This window comes from Callorhinus ursinus, unplaced genomic scaffold (assembly GCF_003265705.2).
Source record: "Callorhinus ursinus isolate GAN/ISIS: 27379988/994484 unplaced genomic scaffold, GSC_fseal_2.0 scaffold85, whole genome shotgun sequence".
Classification (NCBI taxonomy): Eukaryota; Metazoa; Chordata; class Mammalia; order Carnivora; family Otariidae; genus Callorhinus; species Callorhinus ursinus.
The window spans coordinates 1,374,080-1,391,668 of NW_027397147.1; the positions used below are offsets into that span (position 1 = coordinate 1,374,080).

At 40.5% G+C, this 17,589-nt stretch overlaps 1 protein-coding gene and 1 pseudogene across 5 annotated transcripts in view; one reads left to right on the forward strand and one right to left on the reverse strand.

Annotated features, from left to right (window-relative positions):
• Positions 1 to 17,589, forward strand: part of LOC141371670 (transmembrane protein 180-like) — a 47,717-nt gene that overhangs the window by 9,247 nt on the left and 20,881 nt on the right. For all 5 annotated transcript variants that reach the window (XM_073887995.1, XM_073887993.1, XM_073887997.1 and 2 more), the window contains 2 exons: positions 10,463 to 10,617; positions 13,654 to 13,737. In XM_073887995.1, the coding sequence (XP_073744096.1) occupies positions 10,463 to 10,617; positions 13,654 to 13,737 (239 nt within the window). The remainder of the gene's footprint in view (positions 1 to 10,462; positions 10,618 to 13,653; positions 13,738 to 17,589) is intronic.
• Positions 5,356 to 6,287, reverse strand: LOC112811406 (nucleoside diphosphate kinase, mitochondrial pseudogene; annotated as a pseudogene).

The following is a 17,589-nucleotide window of genomic DNA, read 5'->3' on the forward strand; positions in this document are numbered from 1 at the left end:
AGAATTCCTCATATCAGTGAGGTCATATGATACATGTCTTTCTCTGATTGACTTATTTCACTCAGCATAACACCCTCCAGTTCCATCCACGTCGTTGCAAATGGCAAGATCTCATTCCTTTTGATGGCTGCATAATATTCCATTGTGTATATATACCACCTCTTCTTTATCCATTCATCTGTCGATGGACATCTTGGCTCTTTCCACGGTTTGGCTATTGTGGACATTGCTGCTATAAACATCGGGGTGCACGTACCCCTTCAGGTCCCTACATTTGTATCTTTGGGGTAAATACCCAGTAGTGCAATTGCTGGATTGAATGGTAGCTCTAATTTCAACTGTTTGAGGAACCTCCATACTGTTTTCCAGAGTGGTTGCACCAGCTTGCATTCCCACCAACAGTGTAGGAGGGTTCCCCTTTCTCCACATCCCCGCCAACATCTGTCGTTCCCTGACTTGTTAATTTTAGCCATTCTGACGGGTGTGAGGTGGTATCTCATTGAGGTTTTGATTTGGATTTCCCTGATGCCGAGCGATGTTGAGCACTTTTTCATGTGCCTGTTGGCCATTTGGATGTCTTCTTTGGAAAAATGTCTGTTCATGTCTTCTGCCCATTTCTTGATTGGATTATTTGTTCTTTGGGTGTTGAGTTTGATAAGTTCTTTATAGATTTTGGATACTAGCCCTTTATCTGATATGTCATTTGCAAATATCTTTTCCCATTCTGTCGGTTGTCTTTTGGTTTTGTGGACTGTTTCTTTTGCTGTGCAAAAGCTTTTTATCTTGATGAAATCCCAATAGTTCATTTTTGCCCTGGCTTCCTGTGCTTTTGGTGATGTTTCTAGGAAGAAGTTGCTGCGGCTGAGGTCGAAGAGGTTGCTACCTGTGTTCTCCTTTAGGATTTGGATGGACTCCTGTCTCACGTTTAGGTCTTTCAACCATTTGGAGTCTATTTTTGTGTGTGGTGTAAGGAAATGGTCCAGTTTCATTCTTCTGCATGTTTTGCCACACTTTCTTATGCAAAGCATACAGGATATGGTTTGTCTTTTTGAAGATTAGCTTGAGGCCTTTGTCATAGTTTGGTTACTGTATATACCATAAAAATGGTGGGTCACATTGGGTTCTTACTATGTGCCATGAACCATGCCAAGCACATTGTACACATTATCTCACCTAATCCTCACAACCACCTTCAAGGGAGAGACTCTTCTTATGCTTACAGATGAGAACAGGGAGGTTCAGAGGCATCTGCCTTTAGAGTTATGCACTTTTAGATTCCGTCTCTAAAATGTACTATATTTACATGGTTTACTTAGCAGAGTGTACCAAATAGAGTATCATTTTGGGGTTATCAGAATAGTCCCCGGTACTGGGTGTGCATATTGAAATGATGCTATTCCTTCAGGGCAGTTTGAAGTTTGTCAAGCTGTTTGCTCCTATGTTCAATGACCCAGTATGGGGAACTGTTTGAGCTCTTGTCTGCATTATTAGATTCTAAAATATATATACATTTTTATATAAATATGTCTAATAATATATATATACATCTTCGCACTTTTAATCATGTACTTGTCTATAGTATCTCCTCTAAGTAAAAATAAAAAAGTTTGTTAAACTCTTATGTTAAAAATAAAAAGAGTAGGGGTGCCTGGCTGGCTCAGTTGGTAAAGCATGTGACTCTTGATTTCAGTGTTGTGAGTTCAAGCCACATGCTGGGTGTGGAGCCTACTTAAAATAAAAATAATAATGATAAATAAAAAATAAAAAGAATAGATTTTTTTCACAGCTTCATTGAGATGTAATTCACATATCATACAATTCACCCATTTAAAATGTGCAATTTGGGGCACCTGGGTGGCTCAGTTAAGCATCCAACTCTTGGTTTCAGCTCAGGTCATGATCTCAGGGTTGTGAGATGGAGCCCCACATTGGGATCCATGCTCAGCGTGGAATCTACTTGGGATTCTCTCTTCCTCTCTGCCCTTCCCCCCAACTCATGTTTTCTCTCTCTCTGAATAAATAAAATCTTTAATTTATTTATTCAGAGAGAGAGCAAGAGAGAGAGAGCACAAGCCAGGTGAGGGGCAGAGGGAGAAGCAGGCTCTCCCCAGAACAGGGAGCCCGATGTGGGACTCTATTCAGGGACTCCAGGAGCATGACCCCAGCCAAAGGCAGACACCAAACCAACTGAGCCACCCAGGAGCCCAATAAATAAAATCTTTAAAAAAAAATATGTGGGGGCGCCTGGGTGGCTCAGATGGTTAGGCGTCTGCCTTCAGCTCAGGTCATGATCCCGGAGTCCTGGAATCGGGTCCCGCATCGGGCTCCCTTCTCCTTGGGAGCCTGCTTCTCCCTCTGCCTCTCTCTCTCTCTCTCTCTGTCTCTCATGAAGAAATAAAATCTTTAAAAAAAAATATGTGGGGTGCCTGGGTGGCTCAGTCAGTTAAGCATCTGCCTTTGACTCAGGTCACCTGGGATTGAGCCCCATGTCTGGCTCCCTGCTCAGCAGGGAGTCTGCTTCTCCCTCTGCCCCTCCCCCTGCTCATGCTCTCCCTCCCTCTCTCTCTCTCTCTCTCTCTGTGTCAAATAAATAAAATCTTTAAAAAAATTTAAAAATGTGCAATTCAATGGTTTTTCGTATATTTACAGATATATGTAACCATCACTGCAGTCAATTTTTGAACACTTCATTACCTCAAAAAAAAAAAAATCTCAGGGGCACCTGGGTGGCTCAGTTGTTAGGCGTCTGCCTTCAGCTCAGGTCAGGATCCCAGGGTCCTGGGATCGAGCCCCGCATCGGGCTCCCTGCTCCACGGAAAGCCTGCTTCTCCCTCTCCCACTCCCCCTGCTTGTGTTCCCTCTCTCGCTGTGTCTCTCTCTGTCAAATAAATAAATAAAATCTTTAAAAAAAATGTCATACCCTTTAGCTATTGCCCCCATATTTCCCTGTCCTCCCTCCCCCCCAGCCCTAAGCAATCATTACTACTTTCCCTACTCATTCTGGACTTCTATATGGATGTAGCTGGTATCAATACTTTATTCCTTTTTATGACCAAATTATATGCCATTGTATAGATACACCACATTTTGTTTATCCGTTCATGAGTTGATGAACATTTGGGTTATTTCCACGTTTTGACTATTCATAAGTAATGCTGCTATGAACATTAACACAACTATTTGCATGGACACACAGATGTAGGAACTCTGTTTCACATTTTGAGACACTGTCAGACTATTTTCCAAAGTGGCTGCACCATTTTATATTCCCACTGATAGTGTACTAACATTCTCCAAATCTTCACTAGCAGTTTCTACTACCTGTCTTTTTGGTTATAACCATCCTAGTGAGTGGAATAGCATCTCACTGATATTTTGATATATATTTCCCTGATGGCTGATGATTTTGAGAATTTTTTCATATGCTACTGGCCATTTTATATATCCTTTGGACAAATACCTATTCAGTTCACTTGCACAGTTTTTAATTGGGTTATTTGTCTTTTTACTGCTGAGGTGTAATAGTTCTTTGCATATTTTTGATACAATCTGTTATCAGATTTGCAAATACCATTTGCAAAATTTTTGTCCCATTTGGGTTATCTTTTCACTTTTTTGATGAAATTGGAAAGTGTGAGCCTTATTACTTTGTTCTCCTATTTCAAGATTGTTTTGGCTATTCTGGCTTCCTTGCAAACTCATGTGAATTTTAGAATCAGCCTGTCAATTTCTACAAAGAAGACAGCTGGGATGCTGATAGGATTGCTCTGAATCTGTAGATCAGTGTGGGTACTTTGCTATCTTAGCGATATTAAATCTTCTGACCCATGAACACAGAGTGTTTTCCATCTGTTTCAATCTTTTAAAATTTCTTTCAACAATGCTTTGTAGTTTTCAGAGGATACGTTTTGCCCTTCTTTTGATTAAATTTATTCCTAAATATTTAGATAGATAGATATTTAGTGAAGACCTGAGGGGCTCTTTCAAAGCAAAATACATGAGCTTTACCAAGTAATTCCCATAGATGTTTTTCATTTCCTCTAGTTCATAGCCATGTTCTGGGTAGAGAGCGCCAGACGGTTGAATTCTGATGGAGTGAAGGACTGCTGTGCATCTGAGCAAATCATAACTTCTTTTTTTCTTTGTTTTTGTATTACAAAATTAATACATTTTTTAAAGATTTTATTTATTTATTTTTGAGAGAGAGAGCGCACACACGAGCTGGGAAGGGGCAGAGGGAGAAGCAGACTTCCCCCATCAAGCAGGAAGCCCAACGCAGGACTTGATCCCAGGACGTTAGGATCATGACTGGAGCTAAAGGCAGATGCTCAACCGACTGAGCCACCCAGGCGCCCACAAAAATAGTATGTTTGCTGTAAAGATTCATGCACTATTGAAACATCTATGAGTTTTGGGTATCCTGTTTTTTAAACTTAAAAAGTTATGGAAATTTCCATGTCATATGTAAATCTACTTTTTAAAAATAGCTGTGTTGGGGTAAATTACATCAGTGTTCGTAATTGAACTGTAGATGGATTTTAGGCTATTTCCAGTAGTTTTCTGTTACAAACTATGCTTAACAGCTTTTAACACAGGCCCCAGTTGTTGTTTTTCATGATCTATTAAGTACTTGGAAAAAAATGTAAGAGTTGAAAGAAAGGCATCTTTTGTTGTTGTTACAGCTTTATTGAGGTATGATTGACCCTCAATAAATTACGTTTATTTATACTGTGTGACTTGGTACATTTTGACATATGTATGTTCCATGAAACCATTACCACATTCAAAATAGTTTACATACTCATCACCCCCCAAAGTTTCCTTGAGCCCCTTTATAATCCCTTCCTCCAGCCCTTCCCCACCCTCCCTCATCTCCAGATAAGCACCCACCTGCTTTTTGTCACTATAGATTCGTTTGCATTTTCTAGATTTTATGTAAGTGGAATAATATAGTATGTACTATTTTTTTGGTGTAGATTCCTTTGCATGTTTTGTGGATATCAATTTTTTTCTGAGAGAGAGAGAATGAGCTGGGGGAGGGTCAGAGGGAGAAGCAGACACCCCACTGAGCAGGGAGCCCGAATCAGGACTTGATCCCAGGACTCTGGGATCATGACCTGAGCCGAAGGCAGATGCTTAACCAATTGAGCCACCCAGGCACCTCAATATTTCATTCTTTTTTGTTGGTGAAGAGTATCCTATTGTACGGATATATCACAATTTGTTTCTTCATTCACTTTTTTTTTTTTTTTTGGTGTATGAGAGTAAGCTTTATTTGTACTCTCAAACTCTTACAACTTTGCATAAAGTCCTACCTCAGAGATGGCAGAAACTATAATAAACGATTCACCCCCCTACACAACACAGCGAATTTTAATGTCCCACCCCCCTTTGGGGGAAGGGTGGTTACACTACACACTTTTGGAGACACCCCAAAGGTTATCTGGCACTTTGGTACAGAAAGGATTTGGTCCGATTTCTTACTGCCTTAGGATACTAAAGGGAACATAAAGTTGGTTGCTCAACCCCTCTGGGCTGGGGTGGGGCAGAAGGTAGACAGGGAGGTGGTCTGGGACAGAAGGGAGGATCATAGGTGTGGGCTTAAGTTCTGGACGACAGAGGTAGTTAGTTGATCCTGGGTGGCTGCTGGGGTAGCTGAAGGCAGCCTGAGTGCCCAGGGTAGGTAGATGCTTCTCTGGTGGCCTTCGTCTGCCCAGTCCACCAGCTCACTGCTCTGAAACCATAGCTGGATCTCCCTCTGGGGCCCCTCCATGGAGTCGCTGGCATGGATGATGTTCCTGCTGATGTGGACGCTGAAGTCCTCCCTGATGGTGCCAGGGGCAGCCTCAGCTGAGTTGGTGTGTCCTACCATGGGCCTTGAGGAGCAGACCACGTTGGGGCCTTCCCAGACCATGGCCACCACGAGGCCAGAGGTCATGTAGCTGATGAGGGCTGGGTAGAAGGGTTTCCTCTGCAGGTCATGGTAGTGCTCAGCAAGGACTCTCTCTGGCGCCTGCAGCATCTTCATCCCCACCAGCTTGAAGCCCTTCCTCTCAGTGCGCTGGATCACATCCCCAACAAGCCGCCGCTGCACCCCATCTGGCTTCACTGCAACCAGGGTCCGCTCCCGGGTCCAGGAGGACCCTCCCGAGCTGGGGCATGCGAGCAGGCTCGGGCTCGGGGCCCGCGGGCCGCTCAGCAGCCCCGGCAGCGCCGCCGCGCGCCCCAAGAGGCTGCCCATGACCCTTCGCCCGAGGGCCGCTGGCTGAGCGCAGAAAGAGCGCGAGCGACTGAGCCCTGAGGGAGAAAGGGAGGACCTTCATTCACTTTTTGATTGGCATTTGGGTTGTTTCCAGTTTGGGCCTATCACAAATATAGCTGCTATGGACATTTGTGTCTTCGAATGGATGTATGCTTTTTTTTCTCTTGGGTAAATACCTAAGAGTGGAATGGTTGGGTTGCATGGTAGGTATGTGTTTAACTTTTAAAAACACTGCTGAAGTGTTTACCAGATCATTTTACACTCCTACCAGTAATGTAAAAGTGTTCCATTTGTTCAACGATGCTTATGATCAGTCTTTTTAGTTTTAACCATACTAGTTTTAGTATGCAGTAGTTTTTTATTGTGGTTTTTGATTTAACACTTTCCTAATGGCTACTAATTATGTTAGTGTATTTTTCACGTACTTACTTGCCATCCATATACCTTTTTGGTGGATTGTTTGTTCAGATCTTTTGCCTATTTTTTAATTGAGTGTTTGTCATCAACTTTTACCGAATTGTAAGAGTTCTTTACATAGTCTAGAGACAAGTCCCTTGTTGGATATGTGTTCAGCAAGTACTTTCTCCCCGTCTCTCTTGGCTATAAATTTTTAGACTTTTTATTGAAGTGTAGTTGACACACAATGTTACATCAGTTTCAGGTATATAACGTGGTGATTCCACGTGTCTGTATGTTATGCTGTGCTCACCATACAATGCCATTACAATACCACTGGCTGCGTTCTCTATGCTGCATCTTTTATCCCCGTGACTTACTCATCTTGGCTATTACATTTTAAGGGAAGCATGGCCAAAAGATTTCAACAATCCCTTTTCTCAAACCCTCAAACTAACATGAATTTCTGTTGACCTCAATAAAAAATCATTATAAAGTGGAAACCCAAAGTTGCTTTAAGTGTATTCTTAATTTCCAGAGAAGTGACACTTACATAAATTATTGGGGTAAAAAGAAAAAAATGACAGCTGATTGGAATTTGTTGTTTTTATTATTTATTTGTCTAAGTCACTTTAACTGTTGGGTATAGTGATGAAGGATAAGCACCATATTTTCATTTTCTCAGGCTGTCTTCTCAGGGCTTTCTTTTTGAGGAGTTGAATAGTTGAAAGGAGAAAAGAACGAACACATGCTCGTTCTCTCTAATAACTGTTTTTTTTTTAAAGATTTTATTTATTTATTTGAGAGAGAGAATGAGAGACAGAGAGCACGAGAGGGAAGAGGGTCAGAGGGAGAAGCAGACCCCCCTGCCGAGCAGGGAGAGCCCGATGTGGGACTCGATCCCAGGACTCCAGGACCATGACCTGAGCCGAAGGCAGTCGCTCAACCAACTGAGCCACCCAGGTGCCCCTCTAATAACTGTTTTAATAGGTCTGTGACTCTTCCACATCCCAGTCCCCTCAGAGAGGCAGGATAGTAAATGGGTTAAGAGCATGGAGTCTGCCAGGGAGGAGTCCCACTCCCCTCTCACGAGCTATGTGACCCTGGGTAAGTTACTCAACCATTCTGTGCCTCAGTTCCCTCATCCGTAACATGAGAATAAAAATAATGCCTAATGAATAGAATTATTATGAGGATTTAGTGACTCAAAATATACAAAGTACTTAAAATGGTTCCTGGCACAAACTAAACCCTCTAGAAATGTTAGCTTTTATTATTAAGACTTGATGTGGCAAATATTTTATTTGATTTTCACTGCAAGAACACACTGATTTTATCTGTTTTGATTTAGGCTTCTTTGGCATAGGTTTGCCAACACTTGTGCTGAGACACACTGTTCACAAACTCCTACTCAATAAACATGAATGGAGAGCCAAAACCCTCAGTTTGTAGAAGACTTTAGTAAGTGAAAAAGCAGTCTCTCTCAACATTTTTATCATTTATATCATTGGCTCATATCTTTTTGTATATTGGACATTATAATAATAACTAAATATGTGCTAGATGAGAGAGAGAGACAAGATAGACAGTGAGAGACAGAGACACACAGAGAGAGTGTTAGTTGGAGGAAATGTCCTTCAGGTAAAATAACTTGTCTATGATCCACACAGCTGGTAAAGTGGCAAAGTTGAATTCAAACCAAGGGACATCTGATTTCAAAATCTTTCACTTTCTACTCTACCACATATTTCTTATATTATTATAATTTCTTGTGTGTGTGGTTTTTTTTGAAGATTTTATTTATTTGTTGGAGAGAGAGAGAGAGAGCACATAAGCAGGGGGAGCGGCAGGCAGCGGGAGAAGCAGGAAGAGGGAGAAGCAGGCTTCCCGCTGAGCAGGGAGTCTGATGTGGGGCTCAATCCCAGGGCCCTGGGATCATGACCTGAACCAAAGGCAGGCGGTTAACTGACTGAGCCACCCAGGCGCCCATAATTTCTTGTGTTTTATATACTCCTGTATTAGATATCAAGAACAAGTAGCTTCATTTCAACATGTAGAAATGTGTAATTTTACAATATTATTATTATATGGAGGACTATAATGGGACTTGCCGGGGTGTTCTATGTATTTCTCTTACAGAACTCTAAGAAATGCCTTGGATCACATCAGTCACTGAGCCATTGTCTTTAGTATCCAGAAAATGAGCTCTTGTTCCTTGAAAGTAGAGAAGTAAGCCAAAAAGTTAGGGGGAAAAAACCCTTTTGTTTATTACAGTACATTTGTATTCTACTTACATCATTCAAAATTCTCATGTAATGTATGTACATTTGGTTAGTGAAAACTTTTCAAGGCTAAACAATGTAATTTTTAATTGAAAACAAAGAATATCTTCTGATCTTTGTTAATGTACATATGTATATTTAGCACAAACTTTTCACTCTAGAACAATGAATTTTTTCAATGATAGCTTGAAATGCAGAAAAAAATGTTAAGTCTGAGCTCTCATCATGAGCCTGTTAGAATTATGAAAATACGTAAGATTAGGCAAGAAACAAAACCCAAAGAAATGTGGATAGAATCATAAACTATTATTTATGGTACTTGATTTTGGCTAAAAATTACATTTCAGATATATTACAGTAAGAACAATAGTGAAATATATATTCACTTATTCAGTAAATATTGTTTTACCTACTGTATGCTGGGTAAATTCTGGGCTTTAATCCCAAATCTTAAAATCTGGATTTATATTAGATTTTAATTGGACTTTTCACATCACCATAAAGCAATGTTGATGTTTCTCTCTCTTTTTTTAAAAGATTTTATTTTATTATTTATTTGAGAGAGAGAGAATGAGAGATAGAGAGCACGAGAGGGAAGAGGGTCAGAGGGAGAAGCAGACTCCCTGCAGAGCAGGGAGCCTGATGTGGGACTCGATCCCAGGACTCCAGGATCATGACCTGAGCTGAAGGCAGTTGCTTAACCAACTGAGCCACCCAGGCGCCCATGTTTCTCTCTCTTTTTTAAAGATATATATATATTTTAAAGATTTTATTTTTTATTTAATTGACAGAGAGAGAGAGACAGCGTGAGAGGGAACACAAGCAGGGGGAGTGGGAGAGGGAGAGGCAGGCCTCCAGCCAAGCAGGGCGCCCGATGCGGGGCTCGATCCCAGGACCCTGGGATCATGACCTGAGCCGAAGGCAGTCCCTTAACCAACTGAGCCACCCAGGCGCCCCTAAGATTTATTTATTTATTTTATTTATTTATTTTAGAGAGAAAGTGTGCCAGCGGGGGAGGGGAGGGGAACAGAAAGAGGGAGAGGGGAAGTAGACTCCCTGCTGAGTGAGTGCAAAGCTCATTGCGGGGCTCCATCCCAGAGATCATGACCTGAGCAGAAATCAAAAGTCAGACACTTAATAGACTGAGCCACCCAGGCGCCCTATGTTGATTGTTTCTAAGTGATGGATTCTTTCATATGGTTGGTTTTAGTAAAATCTCTTCATATTAGTGTGAAAATGAAAATGTAGGAAACCATTTTCAGGTTTGTTTGTTTTATAGGAAATAATAGCTGTTTCTTTGTTATTATGGAATATTACTATCCTTAGTCAATTTTTATGGATATATATGAGTAATAGCATTTCTAGTCACAATAGACAGTATCACTTGTGTGTTTCAACGATATTACAATTCAGAAGCAAATTTATTTTTTTGCTGAGAACATTTACTTTGTCATCAGCAAGAGTAAGCCTAATTCGTGGGAATCCAACTTATTAACACTATGTCACTCTGTTTCCGTTTCAGTGCCTTGTACTTATCAGTCAGTCCTGGCTGAAGAAGTGTGGTTACTATAAAATTATCTTAATTTCTTTCTACCTAGAAGGAACAGCCTCCATTGTCATGTTATTTCTCGGACAACAATATTATTACTTTTTGGCTCTTTACCTCACTATTATCATGTAAGTAAATGCCAGTGCCAATCCCCAAATTACCCTAGGATTTTTTTCTTTTCTTTTTTTTTTTTTTAGAGGGGCAGGGGCAGAGGGAGAAGGAGACAGAGAATCTTAAACTGGCTCCCCACACAGCGCAGAGCCTGATGCGGGGCTTGATCTCAGAACCCTGAGATCATGACTTGGGCTGAACCCAAGAGTCAGACACTTAACTGACTGAGCCACCCAGGCGCCCCTCACAGCTTCTTTTTTCAAGTTATTTCATACATTAGATTTTGTAGTAAAGTTCCTCTTTTTATTTATTTTTATTTATTTTTTAATTTTTTTATTGTTATGTTCATCACCATACATTACATCATTAGTTTTTGATGTTAAAGTTCCTCTTTTTAACCTATTAAAGTGCATCATTTAGTAAATGCTGCTGCCAAATAAGGATCTTGCCCCCAAATATGTTCTTTGCCTTTGTCCCCATCTTGGGAAATGGCCCTACAGTCTGCCTAGGCATCCAGGTCTGTGACTTTGTTTTTGTCTTCTCTTTCTTCTTTGTCTCCTATGTCCAATATGCTATCAATTTAGTAGTAGTTTTATTTTCCTAATACGTCCCGAATCCATTCCTTCTCTGCTCTCATTGCCATTCCTGTAGCTCAGGTCCTCATCCTCTCAGATGGAGAGGTATACGGCCTCCCAGATGGTCCCCTTGTCTCCAGTCCCTCCAAACCCTTCCTCCACACTGCTCCTAGAAGAACATGTCATTCCTTTGCTTAATGATCTTAAGTGGCTTCTTACTGCTTTCAAGATAGAATCCAAATGATGACAGATGAGGCCTTTTGTTATTATAGTCCCTGTTTACTTCTTCATCCCCATTTTCTATTACTCTTCAGTTTCACTGTACTCCACACCAAACAGGAATACTTTGTAGTTCCTGGTTCAAATACCTTATGTCAACATGCAGCATTCTGTGCCTGGAAAACTGTTCACCATTTCCTGCCTGGCTCTCTCCTGGTGTTTCTGAAGGCTGCAGTTCAGGGATGTGCTTCTCTGAAAAGCCTTCCTTGATGTCCTCATCTGGATTAGGTGTCCCTCCTGCATGACTCCCACGCCCTTATCTGTGCTGGAGCGTTTACCCCCCTGCCTGGGACTGCCTGTGGCCTCCACTGGACTGAGCTTATTGCGAGTAGGCTCTAGTCTCTTATCGCTGTGGCGCCATTACCTACTACAGTTCCTACAAATAGTTGATCATTAGAAAATGTGTTTTGGGTGGAGAAACTAATATTCCTACCCCAGGTCACTGCTGGAACAATTTGAGAAAATGTTCATGAAGATTTATTTGCATTTTGAACAGATTGGTAGTGGAGAGTAGAGTAACTAACTCAAAGGATTGAAATCTTGGCAGAATTTCATGACATTAGAACCTCACATAGATAACAATTTTCTAAGTATATAATGGTGGCCCTGCCTATATCTAAAACGACATTTTTAAAAGATTTTATTTTTTAAGTAAACTCAACACCCAACATGGGGCTTGAAGTCACAACTCTGAGATCAAGAGTTGCATGCTCCACCGACTGAGCCAGCCAGGCACCCCCGCCCCCAAAATGACATTTTTATAGTGATTTTAGAACGAAAATTTTTTGCCTTTTTTTTTACTTAAACTATTCCCCCATTTTCATTCTCCTATCATAATTAAAATGTTATATGTTCTTTTATAGTCCTTAATTTATCCTATTTTTGATAGCAAGAGAAAATTGTCTGATTAATTTCCCTGGCCTGTTTTGTTTTTTAGAATCAGCCCATAATTTAATCAGATTAAATGAGAAGGTAGTCATTTGGGAATGAGGAAACAGCATAAAAACCATTTTTAAAAACACAGACTTAACTGTAAAGAACAAAGTGATGGTTACGGGGAGGTGGGAGGAGATTGAATAGGTGATGGGGATTAAGGAGTGCACTTGCTGTGATGAGCACCAGGTGTTGTATGGAAGTGTTGAATTGCTAAATTGTACACCTGAAACTAATATTACACTGTATGTGAACTCACTGGAATTTAAATAAAAACTAAAAAACCCCAAACCATTATTTTTATTTAAAGATTTTATTTATTTTTTGATCAGAGAGAGAGAGAGAGAGCGAACAGGCGAGGCAGGAGGCGGAGGGAGAAGCAGACACATTTTGTGTATTATATGTATTATATACTGTATTCTTACAATAAAGTAAGCTAGAAAAAAGAAAGCATGAATAAGAAAACCATCATAAGGAAGAGAAAATACATTTATAGTACTGTACTGTATTTATTCAAAAAAGTCCCCATATAAGTGGACCTATGCTGTTCAAACTTGTGTTATTTGAGGGTTAACTGTACTATAAAATAAAGATATATTAGGCACACACTTCTATCCCCCCAAATATTATATAGATATGAATACATACTTCTCTTTTAAAAATGAAATAACTGGGGCGCCTGGGTGGCTCAGTTGGTTAAGTGTCAGCCTTCAGCTCAGGTCATGATCTCAGGGTCCTGGGATCGAGCCCTGCATCGGGCTCCCTGCTCCATGGGGGGCCTGCTTCACCCTTTCCTGCTCCCCCTGCTTGTGCGCTCGCGCTCTCTCTCTGTCATATAAATAAAATCTTTTTTAAAAGATTTTTTTAAAAAATTAAATATAAATAAATAAATGAATAAAAAAATGAAATAACTATTTTTTGCTTGGGATTTTAAAAAATGGTTTTGGGGGACACCTGGGTGGCTCAGTCAGTTAAGCGCCTGCCTTCACTTCAGGTCATGATCCCGGGGTCCTGGCTTCGAGCCCCGCATCGGGCTCCCTGCTCCGTGAGGGTCCTGCTTCTCCTCTCCCTCTGCCTGCCCCTCTGTCTGTGGCCTGCCTACTTGTGCTCTATCAAATAATAGTAAGAGTCAACTGTACATTATTTCATTTTTCTTTCTTACAAACAAAATTTCAACTTTCATTTGATGTTTGTTTTTTTTTAAACAAAATCTGTGCCTCCTAGTTATATGCATATTTTATATGTATATTTTTAAATTGCTTCTAGGGTGATTATGCAAGCTTCTTTTCGCTTGTTTAACCTGCCACTAGCTGACATGGTCGATGCAGATTTACTGAAGTTCAATCGTCAGTAAGTACATTTATTCAAATATTAGCTACGAGAATATCACATGGAGGCAGGACCTATCAGAGTCTGCCTGTTATATTACCACTACAAATCATGTATCTAAGAGACTATCGTAAGACGCATCATTGGGAATTAGAGAGCAGAACATAATAGGATATTCGTAATTGTTTGTCCTGGGCAACTTTCCCCTGCCTTTGAAAGGGCATCATAATTTTTTATCCCTCAGGTTCACACAGCCAATGCTACAACAGGATTAGATCTCAGAAACCAAAGTGAAATCTCAGATAGCTTTATGTTCTACCTATTGCAGTATGCTTATTATACTGATGTTAAGGCAAAGTGGCCTTTGCTCTGTGACATTGTAAGAATTAAAATTAAAAATTAAAAAAAGGTCCATCTTATCTTTTTTTACTTGAAAAACTGTAAGCTGCTGCTGGTGAGAGGTTTAATTATAATTATATAATTATAATTATAATTAAATCTGTTAATGTCTTAGTATGGTGGTAAGCTGTAAAATTCACTTGATTGGTAATGTTTTCTGACATGTGCCCTATTTACAGATTAGAGAGGAATGTGTTATTTTAACACAGGTACATTCTTTATCAGCTCTGTAGAAACATTGAGACAGCATGGCCTCTTTTTTTTTTAATAAAATTTATGTTGAGGAAAGCTTTGCCAGTCCAGCTGCTTGATTTCCTCTTTACATAATTCCTTTCCTGTTTCAAGGTTTTGTTACTAAGTTATGTTTGGGTTGATAAGCAAGGTGCTGAGCTCTTTACAGTGTAGGACCATGTCTTCACCAGTGTCTAGAAAAATGACTGACTCAAATCACTTTTTTTAAAATGAGTAATTTAACAAGAAGAAACTTCAGTAAACATCTTACAACTCTCAAATTCTTTTTTTTTTTTTTTTAAGATTTTATTTATTTGCCAGAGAAAGAGAGTACAAGCAGGGGGAGTGGCAGAGGGAGAAGCGGACTCCCCACTGAGCAGGAAGCCCAACATAGGGCTCAATCCCAAGACACTGGGATCATGACCTGAGCCGAAGGCAGACACTTAACTGACTGAGCCACCCAGGCGCCCATCTCAAATTCTTTTTGAATGAGACTGGAAACAAGTAAATAAAATGTCTCAAACAGTTGGAAAGAAAAGGGCACCAACATTTACCACATGCCAATGTGTATAAGCATTGTGTGGCTTTTGCTCATTCAAGTCTCACCCCAGCCTTGTATGGTAGATATTATTTAAATATGGGGTGCCTGGGTGGCTCAGTTGGTTAAGCGACTGCCTTCGGCTCAGGTCATGATCCTGGAGTCCCGGGATCGAGTCCCGCATCGGGCTCCCTGCTCGGCAGGGAGTCTGCTTCTCTCTCTGACCCTCCCCCTTCTCGTGTGCTCTCTCTCTCATTCTCTCTCTCTCAAATAAATAAATAAAATCTTAAAAAAAATAAAAAAAGATATTATTTAAATATGTACTGATTGCCTCCTAATGTGTCAGGCATAGTGGTAAATGCTGGAGATACAATATAGGAGGCCTTGTAACAGATTCCCTTTAAAACATACTCTATCTCTCTTTTTTTAATTTTTAAAAAAGTTTACTTACATATGTATATATGTATGTATGTATTTATCTATTTATTTATTTTAGAGACAGAGCACGCAAGCAGGCGGAGGGTAGTGAGCAGAAGGGGAGAGGGAGAGGGGGAAAGAATACCTAGTAGATTTCATGCTGAGTGCAGAGCCCAATGTGGGGCTTAATCTGACAACCATGATCATGACCTGAGCCAAAACCAGGAGTTGGACGCCCAATGAACTGAACCGCTCAGGTGTCCCTTTAACTTATAAAGTAATCTCTGCACCCAGCGTGAGACTCAAAGTCATGACCCTGAGATCAAGAGTTGCATGCTCCACCAACTGAGCCAGCCAGGTGCTCCTAAAACATACTCTTTATGTACATGGCATGCTGTATGCTTTTGACAAGTGGCTACTCTGGAGGATACCTGTGCTTTTCTGGCAGCATAAGTTTTATCCTTACTTCATGATCCCGGGGTCCTGGGATTGAGTCCCGCATTGGGCTCCTGGCTCAGCCTGTTTCTCCCTCTGCCTCTGCCTGCCAGTCCCCCTGCTTGTGTGTGCTCTCTCTCTATCTATCTGACAAATAAATAAAATCTTTGAAAAAATTAAGTTGTATCCTTAGCAAGAGTTAGTACTTTTTGTTTTAAATCTGTTAATGTCAGCTGCAAATGTTATTATAATGACAGTATTTAATTGCTTAGGATCTATAAGGGTGAGATGAAAGTTATTTCTATGAAAACTAAGTTGAATGCTTTATAAAGATTAGACAAAGGCAAGATGTAAAAAAAATACTATTAGATCTGATGTGATGAGAACTATAAATGTCTTGAGGGAAAGTCATAAAAACCTAAAGCTATTGTGTTCTCAGATTGCCTTGTAAACAACTTTAGGTTCTCTCTATAATTGGCAGTAGAAACTGTAGATCATGTAATATGGATACTGTCCTTGGGAGAAAGATGGCACAGTACTTTCACCCATGGGCCCATACTCAAAGGAAAAACCCAAAGAAAAGATTGGTGAATGAGTACATTTCACTTAAAACAGAAGAGTTAACATCTCTTCTTGTAAAAAGGATTGTTTTGCTCTAGCTGATTGTTGACTGTCCTGAGCATGTCAGATAAGAACTTAATACAGTGGGGGTGCCTGGGTGGCTCAGTCGGTTAAGCATCTGCCTTCGGCTCGCGTCATGATCCCAGGGTCGGGATTGAGCCCCACGTTGGCCTCCCTGCTTAGCTGGGAGCCTGTTTCTCCCTCTGCCTGCTGCTTCCCCTGCTTGTGCTCTCTCCCTCTCTCTCTCTGTCAAATAAATAAAATCTTAAAAAAAAGAGAACTTAATACAATGAGCCAAAACAGATGTAGCCCTTACCCTGTGGTACTGATAGCCTAGTGGGGAAGATAGACAGCAATTGTATTACAATATTATCATACAACCATAATTATCCTCATTTTCAAGAAACTAAGACTCATGAGGGGGTTAACTTTCCCGAGGTAATATAACCATCAGACTGAAGGACTGGGAGTGAAACCCAAGTTCTTCCCATAAAATTATACTTCCTCCAGTCCTCCTGCCTCATCTTTCTTCCCTTTCTTTTTCTTTCTCCTCCTCCCCCTGTTCTTGCTTTTTCTTCTCTTTCCTCCTTGGTTGCAAGGTTTCCACCATTAGTGGAAATATGACAGGATTTCAGTTTATTCAGTCAATGCACTGAATTTATTGATTTTTATATGACATAACCTAATTATCAGAAATGATATGGCAGGATTCTTACTTAGAACACACTTAAGTAACCCTTCATTAAACCTGGGCTGAGAAACTTAAGTGTGAATCCCAGCTCTCCTACTTACTAGCCATGTGACTGTGGACAATTTCATCTATTCTCCCATCTCTAAAATAGGAGTGACAATGTCTTCCTCATAGGATTGTTGTGGGTTTTACAATTTTTTTTAAGTAGTCTCCTGCCCAATGTGGGACTTGAACTCATGGACTGAGCCAGCCAGGCACCCCTGTTGTGGGGTTTAAATGACTTAACACAGGACAGGGCACATACAGCTCTCACTTATCAACCACTTGAGTCTAGCTGTGTCTCTCTTTGATCTGTTTCTTCATTGAAAGAGTTTGGTTCTTCTAGCTCTATAACCACTATCACTGAGAGGTTAACATTCTATAACTACTATACTATTTCTACTATTGTCTGGTTAGGGTCAAGGAGGACTTAATTGACAAAAAGGTCCTTGATACACACACACACACACACACACACACACACACACACACACACACACAC